This window comes from Pristis pectinata, chromosome 5 (genome assembly GCF_009764475.1).
Source record: "Pristis pectinata isolate sPriPec2 chromosome 5, sPriPec2.1.pri, whole genome shotgun sequence".
Taxonomy (NCBI): domain Eukaryota; kingdom Metazoa; phylum Chordata; class Chondrichthyes; order Rhinopristiformes; family Pristidae; genus Pristis; species Pristis pectinata.
In genome coordinates, this window is record NC_067409.1 from 44,092,106 (window position 1) to 44,108,044 (window position 15,939).

General features: G+C 36.7%; 1 protein-coding gene across 1 annotated transcript in view; it reads left to right on the plus strand.

The window, feature by feature from the left end:
- ankrd28b (ankyrin repeat domain 28b) overlaps window positions 1–15,939 on the plus strand; it is a 122,954-nt gene that overhangs the window by 61,617 nt on the left and 45,398 nt on the right. Inside the window, exons 11-15 of the mRNA XM_052015873.1 lie at window positions 1,179–1,293; window positions 4,578–4,660; window positions 5,064–5,127; window positions 12,413–12,481; window positions 15,134–15,274. Of these exons, the coding sequence (XP_051871833.1) occupies window positions 1,179–1,293; window positions 4,578–4,660; window positions 5,064–5,127; window positions 12,413–12,481; window positions 15,134–15,274 (472 nt within the window). The remainder of the gene's footprint in view (window positions 1–1,178; window positions 1,294–4,577; window positions 4,661–5,063; window positions 5,128–12,412; window positions 12,482–15,133; window positions 15,275–15,939) is intronic.

A 15,939-nucleotide genomic window follows, 5' to 3' on the forward strand; every position in this document is an offset into this window, starting at 1 on the left:
AACTTCACATTTATCCCTAGAACAATCATAATATTTAATAATTTTGGGGACCTATTTCATGTCACTCAAGAACTCCTCTGCCCTCATGAGGGTGTAAAAATCCCTGTTTCTCAAGTAGCACTTTATAATTATTCATGATTTATCAATGATTCCCAATGAGATGTAGGTGAATTAATGATGCACCTTCTCTTTTGATGTTTGTCCTTTTACAACTGGATACTCGGTATGAAACTTTAGAGTGTCCATAGTGTTAAATCCTGCTTTTATGTTTTATGTCTAGATACAAGACAAAGACTCAAATATTTTATGACATCTTCAACATCTAATGTCCAGCAATTTTTTTTATGTTTAGTATAAATAATACGTATATTAATAGGACATTCGAGGTTCTCATTTTTTGTTGTGTTAAAGATGCACAATTTCATATACTTTTAACCAGAAATACTCACACCTAGTCATATTTGAAACAACCATTTATTTGCCTTTGAGAGCGTATCAGATTGTAATATTATCACAATCATATTAATATACCACTATGAATTTCATACTACTGATAAATATGTTTCTTTGGACTTAGTGTAATGCTACATGTTCCTTGATGTAGGTTTTGATATTCACACAATATTAAGGATTCTTTGAACTGCCAATCCATCTTACCCATGCTTTGAAGTTCCATTAATCTTGAAAGATGAGCAGTTTGGTATTCTCAGAAGAGTGATCATTTCTATTTTGAAATATAAGTGATGTTTAAGTACAACAGCATTGATTGGTACCCTTTCATCTGTTTGAATATTTAACTTAACCACTTCCTGCATCTCTTATTGGTTTTGTCCCCAATCTCATGTAGCAACAAGCTGTTGGGGAAGGCTGACCTCATAAAAGTTTAAAAGTGTGAAGTCTGAATCCGGTTTCAAGTTTTTAACTGGTAGTCAAGCAAGAATGGAAATTATTTGGATCAGAGTTACTTGTTGAGCAAACATAGCCTGGTAGAATGTACCCTGTAGCTGAAGGTTGAGAGAATAGAACAAGCTAACGGGAAATAAAATACTGACATATTTTCAACAGTTGGTACTAAGAAATGCATTTAACAAGATACATTCTCTTACTTAATATGTTTATTAATATTAGCAAAATGCAGTTTTAAAAGTGTAATATGTATACTGCTTTATTTTCTGTAGGTGCAGAGATAGATTGTGAAGATAAAAATGGTAATACCCCATTGCATATAGCTGCTCGTTATGGACATGAGCTGCTTATAAACACACTAATCACCAGTGGAGCTGACACTGCAAAGTGAGTAACAGTTATCGACAGAAGTGAATACTTTGCTCTGATATTGGGCAGTAATAGACAGCTTGACTCCAGAAATCATTGCTGCTGAACTGTTGTCTATTCTAAAGTGATGTTTCAATGTGCATTTATCTAAGGAATAGCTAGATGGTGATCAAGATTAGGGACCCTTCCTGCTCTCACTCTCTATCTCGCACGTTTTCTTTCTTTCTCTCTCGTCGAGTGGGGTCACTCATCCCTGAGCCACGTTGGGAGAAGTGTCAATTATTCACCCCACAACTGCAATTGCTATGGTCAACTAACACAACCCAAATTGGGGATGTCATCTGATACTATGCTTACATTCGCAGCATATTTTTTCCCCATTGAAGGTGCTGGAATTGTGCCTTCTCTTTAACATTTTCTCAGAAATGTATTTCAATGAATCTATTTCAGAAGATGAGATTCTAAGTCTTAGAATTATTCCAGTTGCTGTTTTATGAATCTTGTTGCAAAATAATCTTGAAAATAGGTGCCGAAAATTATACACATTTTCATTAAGCATTCTCTTGAAAGATTAAACAAGTGATAAAATGCATGGAATATGTGTGGTCAATGGGAGTGTTCTTTTCCAAATTGTGATTGCTACTAGCTGACACAAAGTTAAACCAGTTTTATTTGACCTAAGAGCTAAGAGCTTTCCACTATTTCATTAACTATATGCTTTCAATCATTACACTGAAATCCATTTTCATATTTTTACATTTGCCTCAAATATGAATTCTGATGAAATTCATTTTGGACTAGCTTTTTTTAAATGCCCAGAATACTTAAAAAGAAAGAAAAAGGATAGAGAAACAAGAATATTGAGAGAATTTGTAGAGATGATGAGTAATTTGGGCACAATGTTAGACTATAGAGAGGCTTTTTTAGACTAGCCTGGGAAAGAGAGCCAGAGAGGTCGGGGAAAGAATCCCATCTGTATAATGACAATGCAGACTATCAAAGCATCCATCTCTTAATCCAAACAGATCTCCAAATGGTTCTCAGACTATTGGCTTGTTATACTGATGCTGTCAGAAAGTTTTGCAGTAATGATAGTACTCCACTTTGTATTTTTATCTATAGCATAAGTTGCTCCCTTTCCACAGATCAGTTTTCACATTTCTTATCTACCTTCCATTTATTAGCTACCTTCAAGTTCACTTCTTTCATTTGTTATTAATTTTGTACTGTTACTTTTTAAAGGGCTTTCATATGGAGCTTTTTCTTCATATTTCTGGGTATGTTTTCAGTAGCCATAGATCATTCTTCTGCTAGTTCATAAACGCCTCTATATCCATTGAGTTTGGATGTAGTGCTAAATCATATATTAATCATTTAGGATATGTTAATTATGGCTCCTCCCCAAAACGTATGAGTTAAGGTTTGTTAAATATCCAAGCAGGTTTAGCAGTACATTAGTGTTGAAAATGAATTGTCTCAATTCCTATTTTGAAGCTGGTTGTTTCATCTTCCAATTTGGGTGACTATAGTTCAGACAGCATCTTGTTGCCTTACAATCAGGTCTGCACATTTGTGTCAAAAATATTGAGAGAAAATACTGTATCAAATTGTATATTCTATGAAATAGCTTATTCTTAACTATGATGATTGATTCTTCTGAAATATGTAAATTAGAAAATGATTTAACAATCATAACAGTGACAATTTGAATATGTATTAACATAATTAGATTCCAGCATCCTTAGCACTCTATTGAAACACACAAATATACATTTGTTTATATTTGTTAAGAGCTGTTAACAGCAATTTCCAGTTAATGGTGACTTCAATTTCTTAATGGCAGTTCAGAGGAGAACTGAAGCTTGGCAGTAAAGCATGTGCCAGCACATATTGTATTGCAAAACATATTAGCTTCCAGTGATTGAAAACCTGAAGAATGCATAATAGACACCTGATAACAGGCTAATCAATTTAAGAAAACATAGAACCAACATGATTTTGAAATCCCATCTGGCAAGTCCTTAGTTTGTCCTCCTTAACAAATCTAAATATTTTTTTCATCCACTGGGGATTCTGTTCTATGTGTTTGTCACCACCTTCAGCAGTAGTTTAATCTGAATAATTATATATCATGCTACTTGCCAGTTTGAATCTGTGTGCCAGGATTTCTAAAGTTCATGGCCACTGCAAACATACCAATGTTCAGTTTATTCAGTTTAGGATCTTGAATATTTAAATATCCTGCCTGAATCATCTTTCCAAAGCAAACAATTTAAGATTTTTCCACTGTTCATCATAGTTCAAACTAGTTACTAATTTGGTTGCCCTTTTCTTCATTTCCCCAGTTCTTTGAAGTCTTTTCTGTAGCTCAACAACTAGTTTTGCATATTATATTCCAGGTGCAGGGTAACTGGTGCTTTATATATGCTTCTCATTTCCTGGAACTTGTATTCTACCCTTAACTAATGAGTTTGAAGATATGGTGAGCTTTTCATGCTGTTGCCATCAACTGCACACTAATACCAGTGAATTAACCTCATTATCCTTGAATCTGTCTTTTGTGTCACAGCCTAGTTTGTACTATTTGTTTATTTCCTAAATAAGCTTTCATTAGTCTAGCTGAAAAGTTTTTTGCCACTCATCTGGTTTTTTACTTGCTGTGTCAATTGTGTAGAAATGTAGACATATTACATTGGCAGTTGTATGTGTATGTTATGCTTCAAGTGGATCAGATTATTTTATTAATTAACCACTTTTGCCATTGTAAACCTATATTTCTTAAGTTGCAAAGATATTTGGAGGGAGTCAGGATCGCTTGCAAAATGCTTGGTCAATATCTAAATAAGTACCCTGCACTTAATCACAACGCTCAAACATATCCATGTCCCACCACATGCATCATTCGAATGGAAATATACAGTAGTTGCTATCTGTCAGTTGTTCTAAAGATAAAAATCTGAATGGATTGTATTGAGATTTCATTGTCCATTTATTCACAAGATGAAGATTAATTGTGACTTACAATTGTTTATTAATGTTCAACTCAGTGCATTGTATTTGATTAGTCTATAACGTATTTTAATTGATAAATTTCCTGAAATCTTATCTAGGGTATCACTAATGGGGAAAAGTGAAGATCAGTATACAATAACTAAAAACAGATAATAGACTTGATTTTCATGACAGCCTTTAATATTGGAAGTAACTCTGCTTCACAATTGGTTGTGAAAGATTTTAACTAAGCAAAGGAAATGTTTATGCTCTTAATCTAATATTTTGAATTTCTGTTTCTTCCACTCTAGTCGGGGTATCCATGGAATGTTTCCACTCCATTTAGCCGCCTTAAGTGGTTTTTCTGATTGTTGTCGCAAACTGTTGTCCTCAGGTATTTGTAATAAACTTAATATCTTGGTTACAATTTCATGTTTAGACCCCAATCGTGTCCAGTTTTAGCTCTACTCACTTTCTTACAAAATTAAAACCACTACCATTTAAAAAATACTGTTTTTTTTTAAATTCTGTGAAGCAGTTGCATGTCAAGTAAACACTGGATTACCAGTGTGGATGGGATTGTCAGTAGATTATTTTAAACATAAGGCAGTAACTTCAATAATTTATCTTCTAATTTTTGTAATAAAATACACCAGATGTTTTTATTTGTTATATCATTACCACATTGATTTAAAAGAGAAATTGATGGCAATTCAGCATTAAAACTTTTGCTGGTGATTTGGCAGGAGACATGAATATTGCTTTATGATTCCACAAAGAGCTTATTCACTTTACAGGCTTTGATATAGACACCCCAGATGAATTTGGCAGGACCTGTCTTCATGCGGCTGCTGCTGGAGGGTGAGTAATGACCTTGTGCTTTTTTTGAGCAAACAGCACTAAGCCATTGAGCAACACTGTATTAGTAGTAATTGTATTCATGTGGCTCATGGAGCTATAGTATAGCTAGTTAATGACATGCAAATAGCAAGTGACAGTAGTTGTGTGGAAGCTGGATTCGTTACAATGTGAATACAAAAGAATTACTGCCACCATACATGACGTTGTTTGAGATCCTTTCAGGAAAGTTTGTATTTAGGCATTTTCCCAAATAATCTTTGACTCTTGCTTCCATTTTGTTATAATTAAACAACTCTTGTAATAGGGGCTCACACATGCACAAAATGTCCTGAGTTTATTAATGGTGTGATTAAACATAAGAATTTGTTCATTTGGTTATTATGGATAACATTTAGATTAACCTTCAGTGGCTGTATTTTTTTTTAACTCTCGTGCATTTTCAAATTGCTAGTGTTTTGAAGACATTTAAATTAAATGTAAAGAACCTAGTAACATATTATGGGTATCATTGTAAAGATGTTTAGAGTAATCCCTAATGGGTTAGCATGTTGTTGAGTAAAACAAGAAGGTCCCAGGTTATTTCTCCTCGATTTCTGGCCTGTGCTGCACGAGCTGATCTTAGCTGGAACAAAAATGCTCTGTTATATTTGGCCTTAGCTCAAAAGGAAATTATTCCTGATAGAAATGAGCGATTCCTTGGTTGTGAATACACCATTCCCAGGCTTATCCATGAGTAATGACATTTAGAGAGAGAGTGCAAAATGGAACACGGGTGACATATACAAAGAAATTATGCAACACAAATTAGTCAACACAGCCACTCCATGCCAATGTTTATCTTCCATGTGACCAAACACACTTCCTACCTCTTAAGTAGCATATACCTATGAACCCAGATTTTCTTTTATAAGAAATAACAAATATAGCGTACAAATTGTATTCGTAACCCAGTACTAGCAGCCTCAATGGCTTACGACTGATGATCAGTAACAGGGCTCTTGCATCCCTCCTTCACTCACTTGCTTGTACCTTCAGTCCTATCAGAGTTGATCAGTAATGCAGTTTTTGTAGAACCATCCTGGTGAACACTTAGTTGAAGTTTGCTATGAGAGCTTTTGACATGGGCAGCAAATCATAAGAGCAATACAAAAATTTCTCCATCAGATAATACTCTCTGACGTGTCTATCAACACTCCCCAAAGAACTGTTTAAAAGCCAATATATGTTGTCTGTGAACTTGTGCTAGACTTTTGTTTGTAAAATTGCATTTTTCTGTATTTCCCATCTGATATTGTACATGAATAAACACAGCTGTTTTTGATGGAAATTGCGTGGAATCACTGTGACTAACAATTTTCCAAATGCGGATGTTTGTGCAAGTAGCTAGTGGTTATCAGTTTTGTTAACTATAACAAACTGTTTTAAAAGTGAACATTTTAAGTGCAGGAGACGAGTTTACACACACATGCACAATTACTTACGTATGTTATTAACTCCTTCTCTCTCTACCTATCCAATCTAATCTTGATGTTGGTATGGTTTATGTCTTGATCACGAACCCTAGAAGTAAATTCCTTAGTTTTTTTGACTTTTATATATTTGTGTTATGTGGGAATCACTGAAAAAGCCACAATTTATTTTTTAACCCCGATTGCACTTGGGAAAGTGATGTCTTGAACTGCTACATTCCATGTGGTATTCTCACTAATATGCTTGGGTGAGTTTTGACTTGGCTCTCCACCTTTGCCCATATATTTTGAGATCAGGATGGTAATGCTGTTCCCATCTGCTACCTGTGCTTGTGCTTCTAGGTGTCAGAAGTTGTAGGTTTGGCAGAGCTATTGAGAAAGCTTTGGCAGATTGCTACAGTGCATGTTATTGAGGTTAGCATTGCAACCAGAATGCACTGATGGTGGAGGAAGTGAACGCCAGGTGGATGAGGAGCCAACAAGCCATTGCTGTCTTACTGTATTGCTTTTAGTGAGTTGGAGCTGTATTCAAGCAAGTAGATGGAGAGAATGCTATCAAAGTAACTCTTATTCTCAGAGAATTCATTGCTGCCCTTTCCTCTCAAAATCTCTGCCTCCACATAAACACTTTCCCTTATTCATGGCCAATGCGTTCATGCCATTTCACATGGCATTTTTACTCCAGTCATAGATATCCCTGACTAAACTCTCACTTGTTTACTCTTCTCCCTTCAAATCCTATTCGTGCTGGCATTTGTCCAGAAAAATATTTTCTCTTGCAATCTATTGCATTAAATTTTCAAATGCCCAAGTATCTACAAACCTCATTTGATTCTTGGGCTCCACATTAACTGATATTGTTAACTATTTCCTTTCATCATCTTCTGCTTCCCCCATACACGTAGTTTCAAGGCAGCTCTCAAAAAATGCACCATTGACCCTACTCATGCAAATCCAACCTCTTGGCTGTTCAAAGTCTAGAGCCAAGGGTCAAGTTCAAATGAAGTAAAAGAACTAAGCATTTGAGAAAAAATCTACGATGAGTCTGAAATTGATAAATCCCAAGGATCTGATAATCTTCATCCAAGAGTGTTAAAGGAGGTGGCTATAAAGAGATTGGATATTCTGGTTATCATCTTCAAAAAAATTACATGGATTTTGGAATGCTTCCTGTAGAATGAAGGGTAGCAAGTGTGTCCCCACTATTTAAGAAAGGAAGGACAGAGGAAGTAGGAAATTACTGGCCTGTTCTGGTTGCTTGTATCCATAAGAAAGGATGTCTTTCTGCAATTTATATGGTGCCTTGATGAGGCCATACCTGGAATGTTGTGTACAGTTTCGGCCTTACCTGGAAAAGGATACTCTTGCTGTAGAGGGAATGTAGCAAAGGCTCACCAGACTGGTTTCTGGTATTGGCAGGTCTGACATATGAGGAGAAATTAAATAGTCTGTTCTTTGGGGTTTGGAGGAATGAGAAAATAACTTCACATGCCAAATTCTGAGAGTACTTGTTAGGGAAAATTCAGGGGGAATGTTTCCCTGTCCAAGGAGCCTAAAGCCAAGGGTTAAATGAAAATCTATTTGCAGATGCTGGAAATCTGAAATTAAACAGAAAATGCTGGAAATTAGGAATGAATTGAGAAATTTAATCACTCAGAGGGTGGTGAACCTTTAGAATTCTCTACCCTTGAGGGCTGTAGAGGCTCAGTCATTGATTGCATTCAGTGTTTTAGATTTCTGGATTGATGATTTCTGAATATTAAAGGAACCAAAGGATGTGGGGATAGGGCAGGACAATGATGTTTCAGTTGCTCCTATGGACCAGTTACATCTCAGATTCATCACATAACATCTAATCTGAATGTGTAGAAATTCCCTGCAGCTAATTATTGGGACAACTCAGGTCGTTGCCTTTGACTTTGCCACAATCTTAGCTCCCTGGCCATCCCAGAAACTTGCCTGAAGCTGGGTCACATAGTTTAAAATCTTGGTGTTGTATTTGGCACAGGATGAAGATTTCATTCATATATCTGTTCTACTTCACGGTCAACCTATTTCCATCTCTAAAATCAACCACCTTTCCCTCTGCTACTTCAGCTGATTACTGTTGAAACAGTCAATCATGCCTTTGATTTTCATTCCTCAATTCATTCATTCATCCCTCTAGACTTGACTAATTCAGTGTTCTCCAGCAGACCTCAAATCTTCTTGTGAACATACTTATCCAATTTTGTGCTGCCCACATCTTGCACTGTTCCATTCATCACCTAATTCTGCAGTCTCTTCCAGTTCTAAGAGTTTCTTTTAATTACTTCATTGGCTAATGGCTTCTTTTAATTGCTTCCTCGTTGGTGGTTGTAATTTAAGCTGATTTAGCCGCAAGTTCTGGATTTGCCTCCTTAAAACCCTGCACTCCTCTCCCTTGCTCCTTAACAATGCACCTTAAAACCAATCTCTTTGCCAATTCCTTCATCATCTGTTCTGTATCTTTCTATGGCTCAATGTCATTTTTTTTCTTTGATAATGCCTTGTTGAATTGCTTGCAACATTTTGTAGACATTACATGAATGCTTTGATAGTGTTATCTTTGATAATGTTGGGACCCATATGCTTTGCTGCATGCAGTGAGGTCGTCTGCTATTTCATATCCTATGCTGTGAATCGATTTGACAGAAAGCTGCTTTGTATTATGGTGGGGACCTTGGGATGAAGCCAAGGTGGATTATCTACTCAGTACTCCTAGCTGAAGATGATTGTAAATGCTTCGACCTTGTATTTTGCACTCATGCTTCAGTCTTCCATCTTTGAGGATGCCAGTATTCATGAAGTTGCCATTTCCTGTGACCAAATTGTCCACCATTATACAGGATAGAATTTGTTAGGACTGCAGGGATTGGAATTGGTTTATTACTGTCACTTGTACCAAGGTATGGCGAAAAACTTGTCTTGCATACTGTTCATACAGATCAATTCATTACACAATGCACTGAGGCAGTACAAGCTAAAACAATACTGAATTTAGAATAAAGTGTCATAGCTACAAAGAAAGTGCAGTGCAGGTAGACAATAAGGTGCAAGGTCATAATGAGGTAGATTGTGAGGTCAAGAGTCCATTTTATTGTACTAGGGAACCATTCAGTAGTCTTATAACAGCGGGATAGAAGCTGTCCTTGAATTTGGTGGGATCTGCTTTCAGGCTTTTGTATCTTCTGCCCAATTGGAGAGGGGAGAAGAAGGAATGTCTGGGGTGGTTGGGCTCTTTGATTATGCTGGCTGCTTTACAGAGGCAGCAAGAAGTATAGACAGAGTCCACTGAGGGGACGCTGGTTTCCATGATATGCTGAGCTATGTCCACAACTCTCTTCTGTTTCTTGCAGTCCCAAGCAGAGCAGTTGCCATACCAAGCCATGATGCATCCGGATAGGATGTTTTCTATGGTGCATTGATAAAAATTGGTGAGTGTCAAAGGGGACATGCCAAATTTCTTTAGCCTCCTGAGGAAGTAGAGGCGCTGGTGAGCTTTCTTGGCAGAGGCGTCTATGTGGTTGGACCAGGACAGGCTATTGGTGATGTTCATTCTAAGGAACTTGAAGCTCTCAACCCTCTCGACCTCAGCACTGTTGATGTAGACAGGAGCATGTGCATCAGCCCCCTTCCTGAAGTCAATGACCAGCTCTTTTGTTTTGCAGACATTGAGGGAAAGGTTGTTGTCATGACACCATGTCACTAAGCCTTCTATCTCCTTCCTGTCCTGACTCATTGTTACTTGGATAATGGCTACACCCCTCCAGGCAAGCAGAGGAATATTCCATCACATTCCTGACTTATACCAGTAGAAAGTGGAAATACAGTCCAGATGAAGGGTTTCAACCTCAAAACATTGATTGTCCATTTCTCTTCATAGATTTGTGTAATGGATCTAATCATTACTCCTGGGGTTATTTATATCTGCAGTTTTTTCTGTTTGTTTAATTTATTTATCAGGATGTGGATGAAAGTGGTGAGGCCAGCATTTATTGTGATCACCTAACTGCTATTGAGAAGATGGTGGTGAGCCATCTCCTTGAATGGCTACAGGCCTTCTAGTGAAGATACTCCTGTAATCCTGTTGGGTAGGGTGTTCCAGGGATGTAGGCCCAGAATAGTCATACTTTTCCAAGTCAGTAAGGTGCCCTAACTTGGAAGGGAGCATATAGAGAGTGGCATTCCCGTGCATTTTTTTCCCCTTGTCCTTCTTGTTGATGGATGTTACAAGTTTGGGAGGTACTGCATAAGTATCCTAAGGGAGAAATCATACTGCAACTATTGTGCACTGTAGGTGAGGGTAATTAATATTTAGGGTGGTGGTTGGGGCAACAACCAAGCAGAAGGCTTTGTCCCAGATGGTACTTAGCTTCTTGAGTGTTGTTGGAAGCTATACCCCTCCAGGCAAGCGGAGTATTCAATCACATTCCTGACTAATACCAGTAGATAGTGGAAGTACAGTTCAGATGAAGGGTTTCAACCCAAAATGTCGATTGTCCATTTCTTCCCATAGATGCTGCCTGAATTTAAATTTCACAGCCTCCATGGTGGGATTTGTATCTCTAGTTTACTCATCCTGTACCTCAACTGCTTCACTACACTATCATGTTTAGCCTGAATAAACCCCATGTTGGACCTTCACCATATTGAGAGGTCTCTTTAGGTACTGGTGGTGCTTCTGCATTGTTCGAAATCTCATGTATTTAATTTATTAATTTGTACGTTCTTAATCATTCAATCACTGAAGACTGCAACATAGAGACAGACTAATTGACTAAAACAGTTTACATGGTGTTTACCCTCCAGTTAGCAAATAATTAACTCGTTTTCCCATTCCATTTTATGTAGCCATCAATACTTTACCATTTTTTCAACAGATCAATTCAACCATCATTATGGACAGCAGAGAAACGAAGGACTGCAGATGCTGGAATCTAGATGAAAAACATGATGATGCTGTATCACTGCTCTGCTTTTCCCTCCTATACATTGGGCTTCCCCTTTTCCTATCTTCAGTCCTGAGGAAGGATCCTGACCCGAAACGCTGACTGCCTGCTTTTCTCCACAGATGCTGCCTGGCCTGCTGAGTTCCTCCAGCATCATCATGTTTTTCATAATGGACAGCATTGTACTAAATCTGCTATAAAGGCTCACTGAAGTCTCAATGATTCTTGCTGTTGTGTGGAGCTCAATGCTGCCAACTGTGTATTAACTAATAAAGATTTAGCTTGTCATTACACCTTGATATACAATCACTATTTCCTGTGATTAAAACCTAATACCTTTTTGTAGTTGTTTTACAGCCGCCTTATTCCTGGTGTCATGGCACTAATGTCCTCTAAGCCAAAGTGTATAATCCTATAGTAGTTCTACATCACAAATGCTATTTCTGTTGGGAAATCATCATTTTTTTGTTAAAGTGTTGGAGATATCTTAAACTTGACCAGCATCAATTTGAGTTGCTACTTTTTAGCCCAGATCCTATCTCTTGAGGTATTTTAAAGAATTAATTGCATATTTCTTTTTATAGAACCTGTAAATCAGGGTGAATGAATGGGGAATCCCCATAAAGATGAAAATGGATGGAGAAAAGTGTACAGTAACATATTAAGTTTTAGAAAAAAGTGTTACAGTACCAGTGTTTTCTCAGAAATCATTGATGTTATTGTCTTTGCTACGCACAGATGCAGTTGTACAGTTCTATTAACAGACTGACAAAATACTGTCAGTATCTTTGAATTTCAGTTTAATTTGTACCTATATAACTTTGTTATGTATTTTCTTATTTTTAGAAATCTTGAATGCTTAAATTTGTTGCTTAACAGCGGAGCTGATTTCAACAAAAAGGATAAATTTGGCAGGTAAGAAAAGAAACTGATTTCTTGAATAATTCACTGAGTAAGTAAAAATTGGAAATATTCTTAGTATTGATGAAATGAAATACACTCATGGTGGTGTTCATTCTGGCTGTACTTAATTTGTGTCCATGATCCTGATGTGCTATTCTCTATCAGCATTGTTTCTGCATTTCATTTTGTCTAAATTGTTTCCTTTACCTTTCAAGTTAACTGAGGTTGCTTCTGTTGTGACATTGGGTGGTCCTGTATTCTGTGTCCATGCTTATGACCTTTTGGCACAATAACTCCTTTGTTTCTGTTTATTTTGACCCATCATACCACCCTCTGAAGTGAACTCAAATCATTGTACAGAAGATTATCTTTACAACTAGGTTTTCTGCTAGATCCAGGACAGCCAGAATTTCCTTAGCATTTAAGTTCAAGGAACATTGAAAGTATTATCAGTGCCACATGAGAGGGCCTGTGAGTTTACGTTCTCCAGGGAGCATCGCTGAAGGAAATATTAAGCATTCTGGATGTCATAACTAATCTGACGGTATCTAGAACATGAGAATTTTGTTATCCATTGGAATTTTTCCAGATATCTATTACATCTACTGCTGGGTTGTTAATCACAAAAGCATTATTCTATCATCATGCAGTCTGCTGACCCTTTTATAATTACAGCTTAGTTATTTACATATTGTTCACAAGGGTGTCAATGGAATGAACCAATTTAGGAAGCAAGTTAAGGCCCCGTTTGTCCCTCAAGTGGAAGAGAAAGATCCTATGGTAGTATTCAGAGAGAATTCTCTCTTTGTCTTGGCCAAAATTTATCTCTATCAATATAATTAATAACTGATTATTTGTTAATTTATTTCATTGCCATTTGTAGATCCTGATGTGCCTAAACTGGATGTTGTTTTCTACAATGCAACTATAACTACACTTCAAAAGTACTTTACTGACTGTGAGATCAACTGAGATTGTGAAAAGTTCTTTATAAATGTGAATCCTTATAAATCAAGTTCCATGCCCATACAGCAAAATCAGATTTCTGTTTCTTATCAAAAGGCATATTCTGCAGCTATTCATGGACAAAAAAAGACATTTAAACAAAAAGCATGTTCACACCCAATATTCATGTTGCTTTTTAAATGTTACATTGTAATGCATGTATAAAGGTCAAATTTTACAACCAGATTTATGATTGCTAAGTGTAAACAAACTGCCACATTGAACTTTGTTATCTTCCATGATATAAAGATGGGATTATTCATGGATTTCAGCCCAGATATCATCTTGGTGCATTTGAAGCAGAGCTTAGTTCATTGAGAATCCCACTTCTGTAATTTATATGTACAGTTTTTTTTACCATAAATGTGTATGTTATACAAATGAGGAAGAACATGACATTACCTGCCTTCCTCTTTCTTACGAATATGTTATGTACTTTTTTTAAAAATTTCCTCATTTAATTTGGTTTTGGTGCTGTATTTTCTCAAAAAAAACTGATGTTGCTGCCAGCTTGAAAACCTCATTTTTCTAACAAAAAGGGTTTTTGTTCTCATCTAGCTCACTTCTTATTCCTTGTCTTATGGTCTGATTTATATGTAGGCATAGGTTTCCGCGTGAAGCTGATAATCTATGACCCAGAGGTTGACTCGTTAGATTTATCATGTGCTGATGCCTCCCTTCTTTCATCCTTTACTACAGCTACACTGACAGTGTGATATTTGGGCCATTTTTGCCCTTATCTTCATCCCCACAGGACTCCCAAAAGATGTTCTTCCAGTTACTTCCCTTTTCCTAGTATGCTGTATGAACATTTCTTGTAAATGAAATACACTGTATTAGTGTTTGCACTGCTCTCACATTTTGCTAGTTCTGCTAATATAGAATTATATAAATGTACCGTTTTAATTTTTCCCTTGTCCCTATTCATTTCAAGGAAAAATAATTGGAAAAGATATCTTGAGGCAATTTGTTTTTCAAAAAAAGTTCCTGACTTGGAACCTAATCTCATATTCATTTATTTATTAACTTTTAAGTACTTATTTGCTACATTAAATTTACTTTCTCACACTCTTTATAGCTGATTTTATGATGGCCAAAGTGGAAGCATTAAGAGTTGTGAGATCAGGAACTCATCTGATGGCTTAATGGAGTTTAGTTAGAGAAAGAGGTTGTTAAGGAGTGAACTTGAGAAACATTTTACAGATAATGAGAATTTAGATCCAGGAAGTTTATTATTTCAAGCATAACTTTGATTTTTACATATTCTTGTTCAAAATTTGCAGTTATGGAGGATTACTATCCTTCTGTTAGTGAATGTATGGCCTGGCATGCCACTGAGTCACAGATCCTCAAACTGAAAACCTAGTAAGGATTAATGTTCTTGATTGCTATTACAGACTTCTGTTGGAAGGTGTTAACATATAATTGAGTGAGGGAGGAATTGACATCAGCTGCCGTACTCTGTTTGCTGAGGCTAGTATACTCTATTGAGGCTAGATGGCTAGCAGTGTCTGTAGAATGTAATCCTGCAGGTACTACTCTCTTGAGAGGACAGGGCAGTTAGAGGGGCTTGATTCAGAGTAGTTTAGAAAAATAACTGGGCTAGAAAGCATGATATTCCTTGGAGGATGTTTACTGAGCTCGCCTTATTCTTTTCAGGACACCGCTGCATTATGCTGCTGCCAACTGCAACTATCAGTGCCTGTTTGCTCTTGTGGGATCTGGAGCCAGTGTAAATGATCTTGATGAAAGAGGTTGTACACCACTTCACTATGCAGCAGCATCAGACACAGATGGAAAGTAAGTGATACAGAATCATTTGGGAAGATGGTAGATTAGCAATGGTGTGGCTCATTATGGATTGATCTTAATTTAAATGCTAATTTTTTTCAGTCACCAGATGTGGGTGTTTGTTGTCCATTCCTAATTACCCATGAACTGCATGGCATTTCCATAGGCAGTTAAGAATCAACCACATTGTAATGGGTCTAGGGTCATACATAAGCCACATTAGGTGACAGCAGCAGATTTCTACAAGTTTCATTACTGGTCCAACGTTTTATTCCAGATTTTATTTACCCAACTGAATTTAAACTCCCCATTTACCTTGATAGGATTTGAACGCTTCCAAGCCTTTGAATTGCTGATTTGGAGCTTTCCTCCAATAGCATATTCTGCAATAGAATTTATATTTACAAAGTTGATAAATGAAACCAATTGTAGCTATTAACTGGAACTTCCAAGTTGTAGATTACTTAACAAATTTTACTGGTTAGTAACTTGCTTATTTGTTCTTGTATTGAATCCATTGAAAAGGGAAAATTTCACTTAAATTGCTTTTTCTTGTCATTGTTTTTTTCCACCAAAGAGCTTTGAATTTAATCGCTTTCTCTATTCAAGTTTGGTTGCGTGGTCAATTGTTTTTTTTACTGCCTTGGTATCTAAAGAGAAGCATACAATGGTAG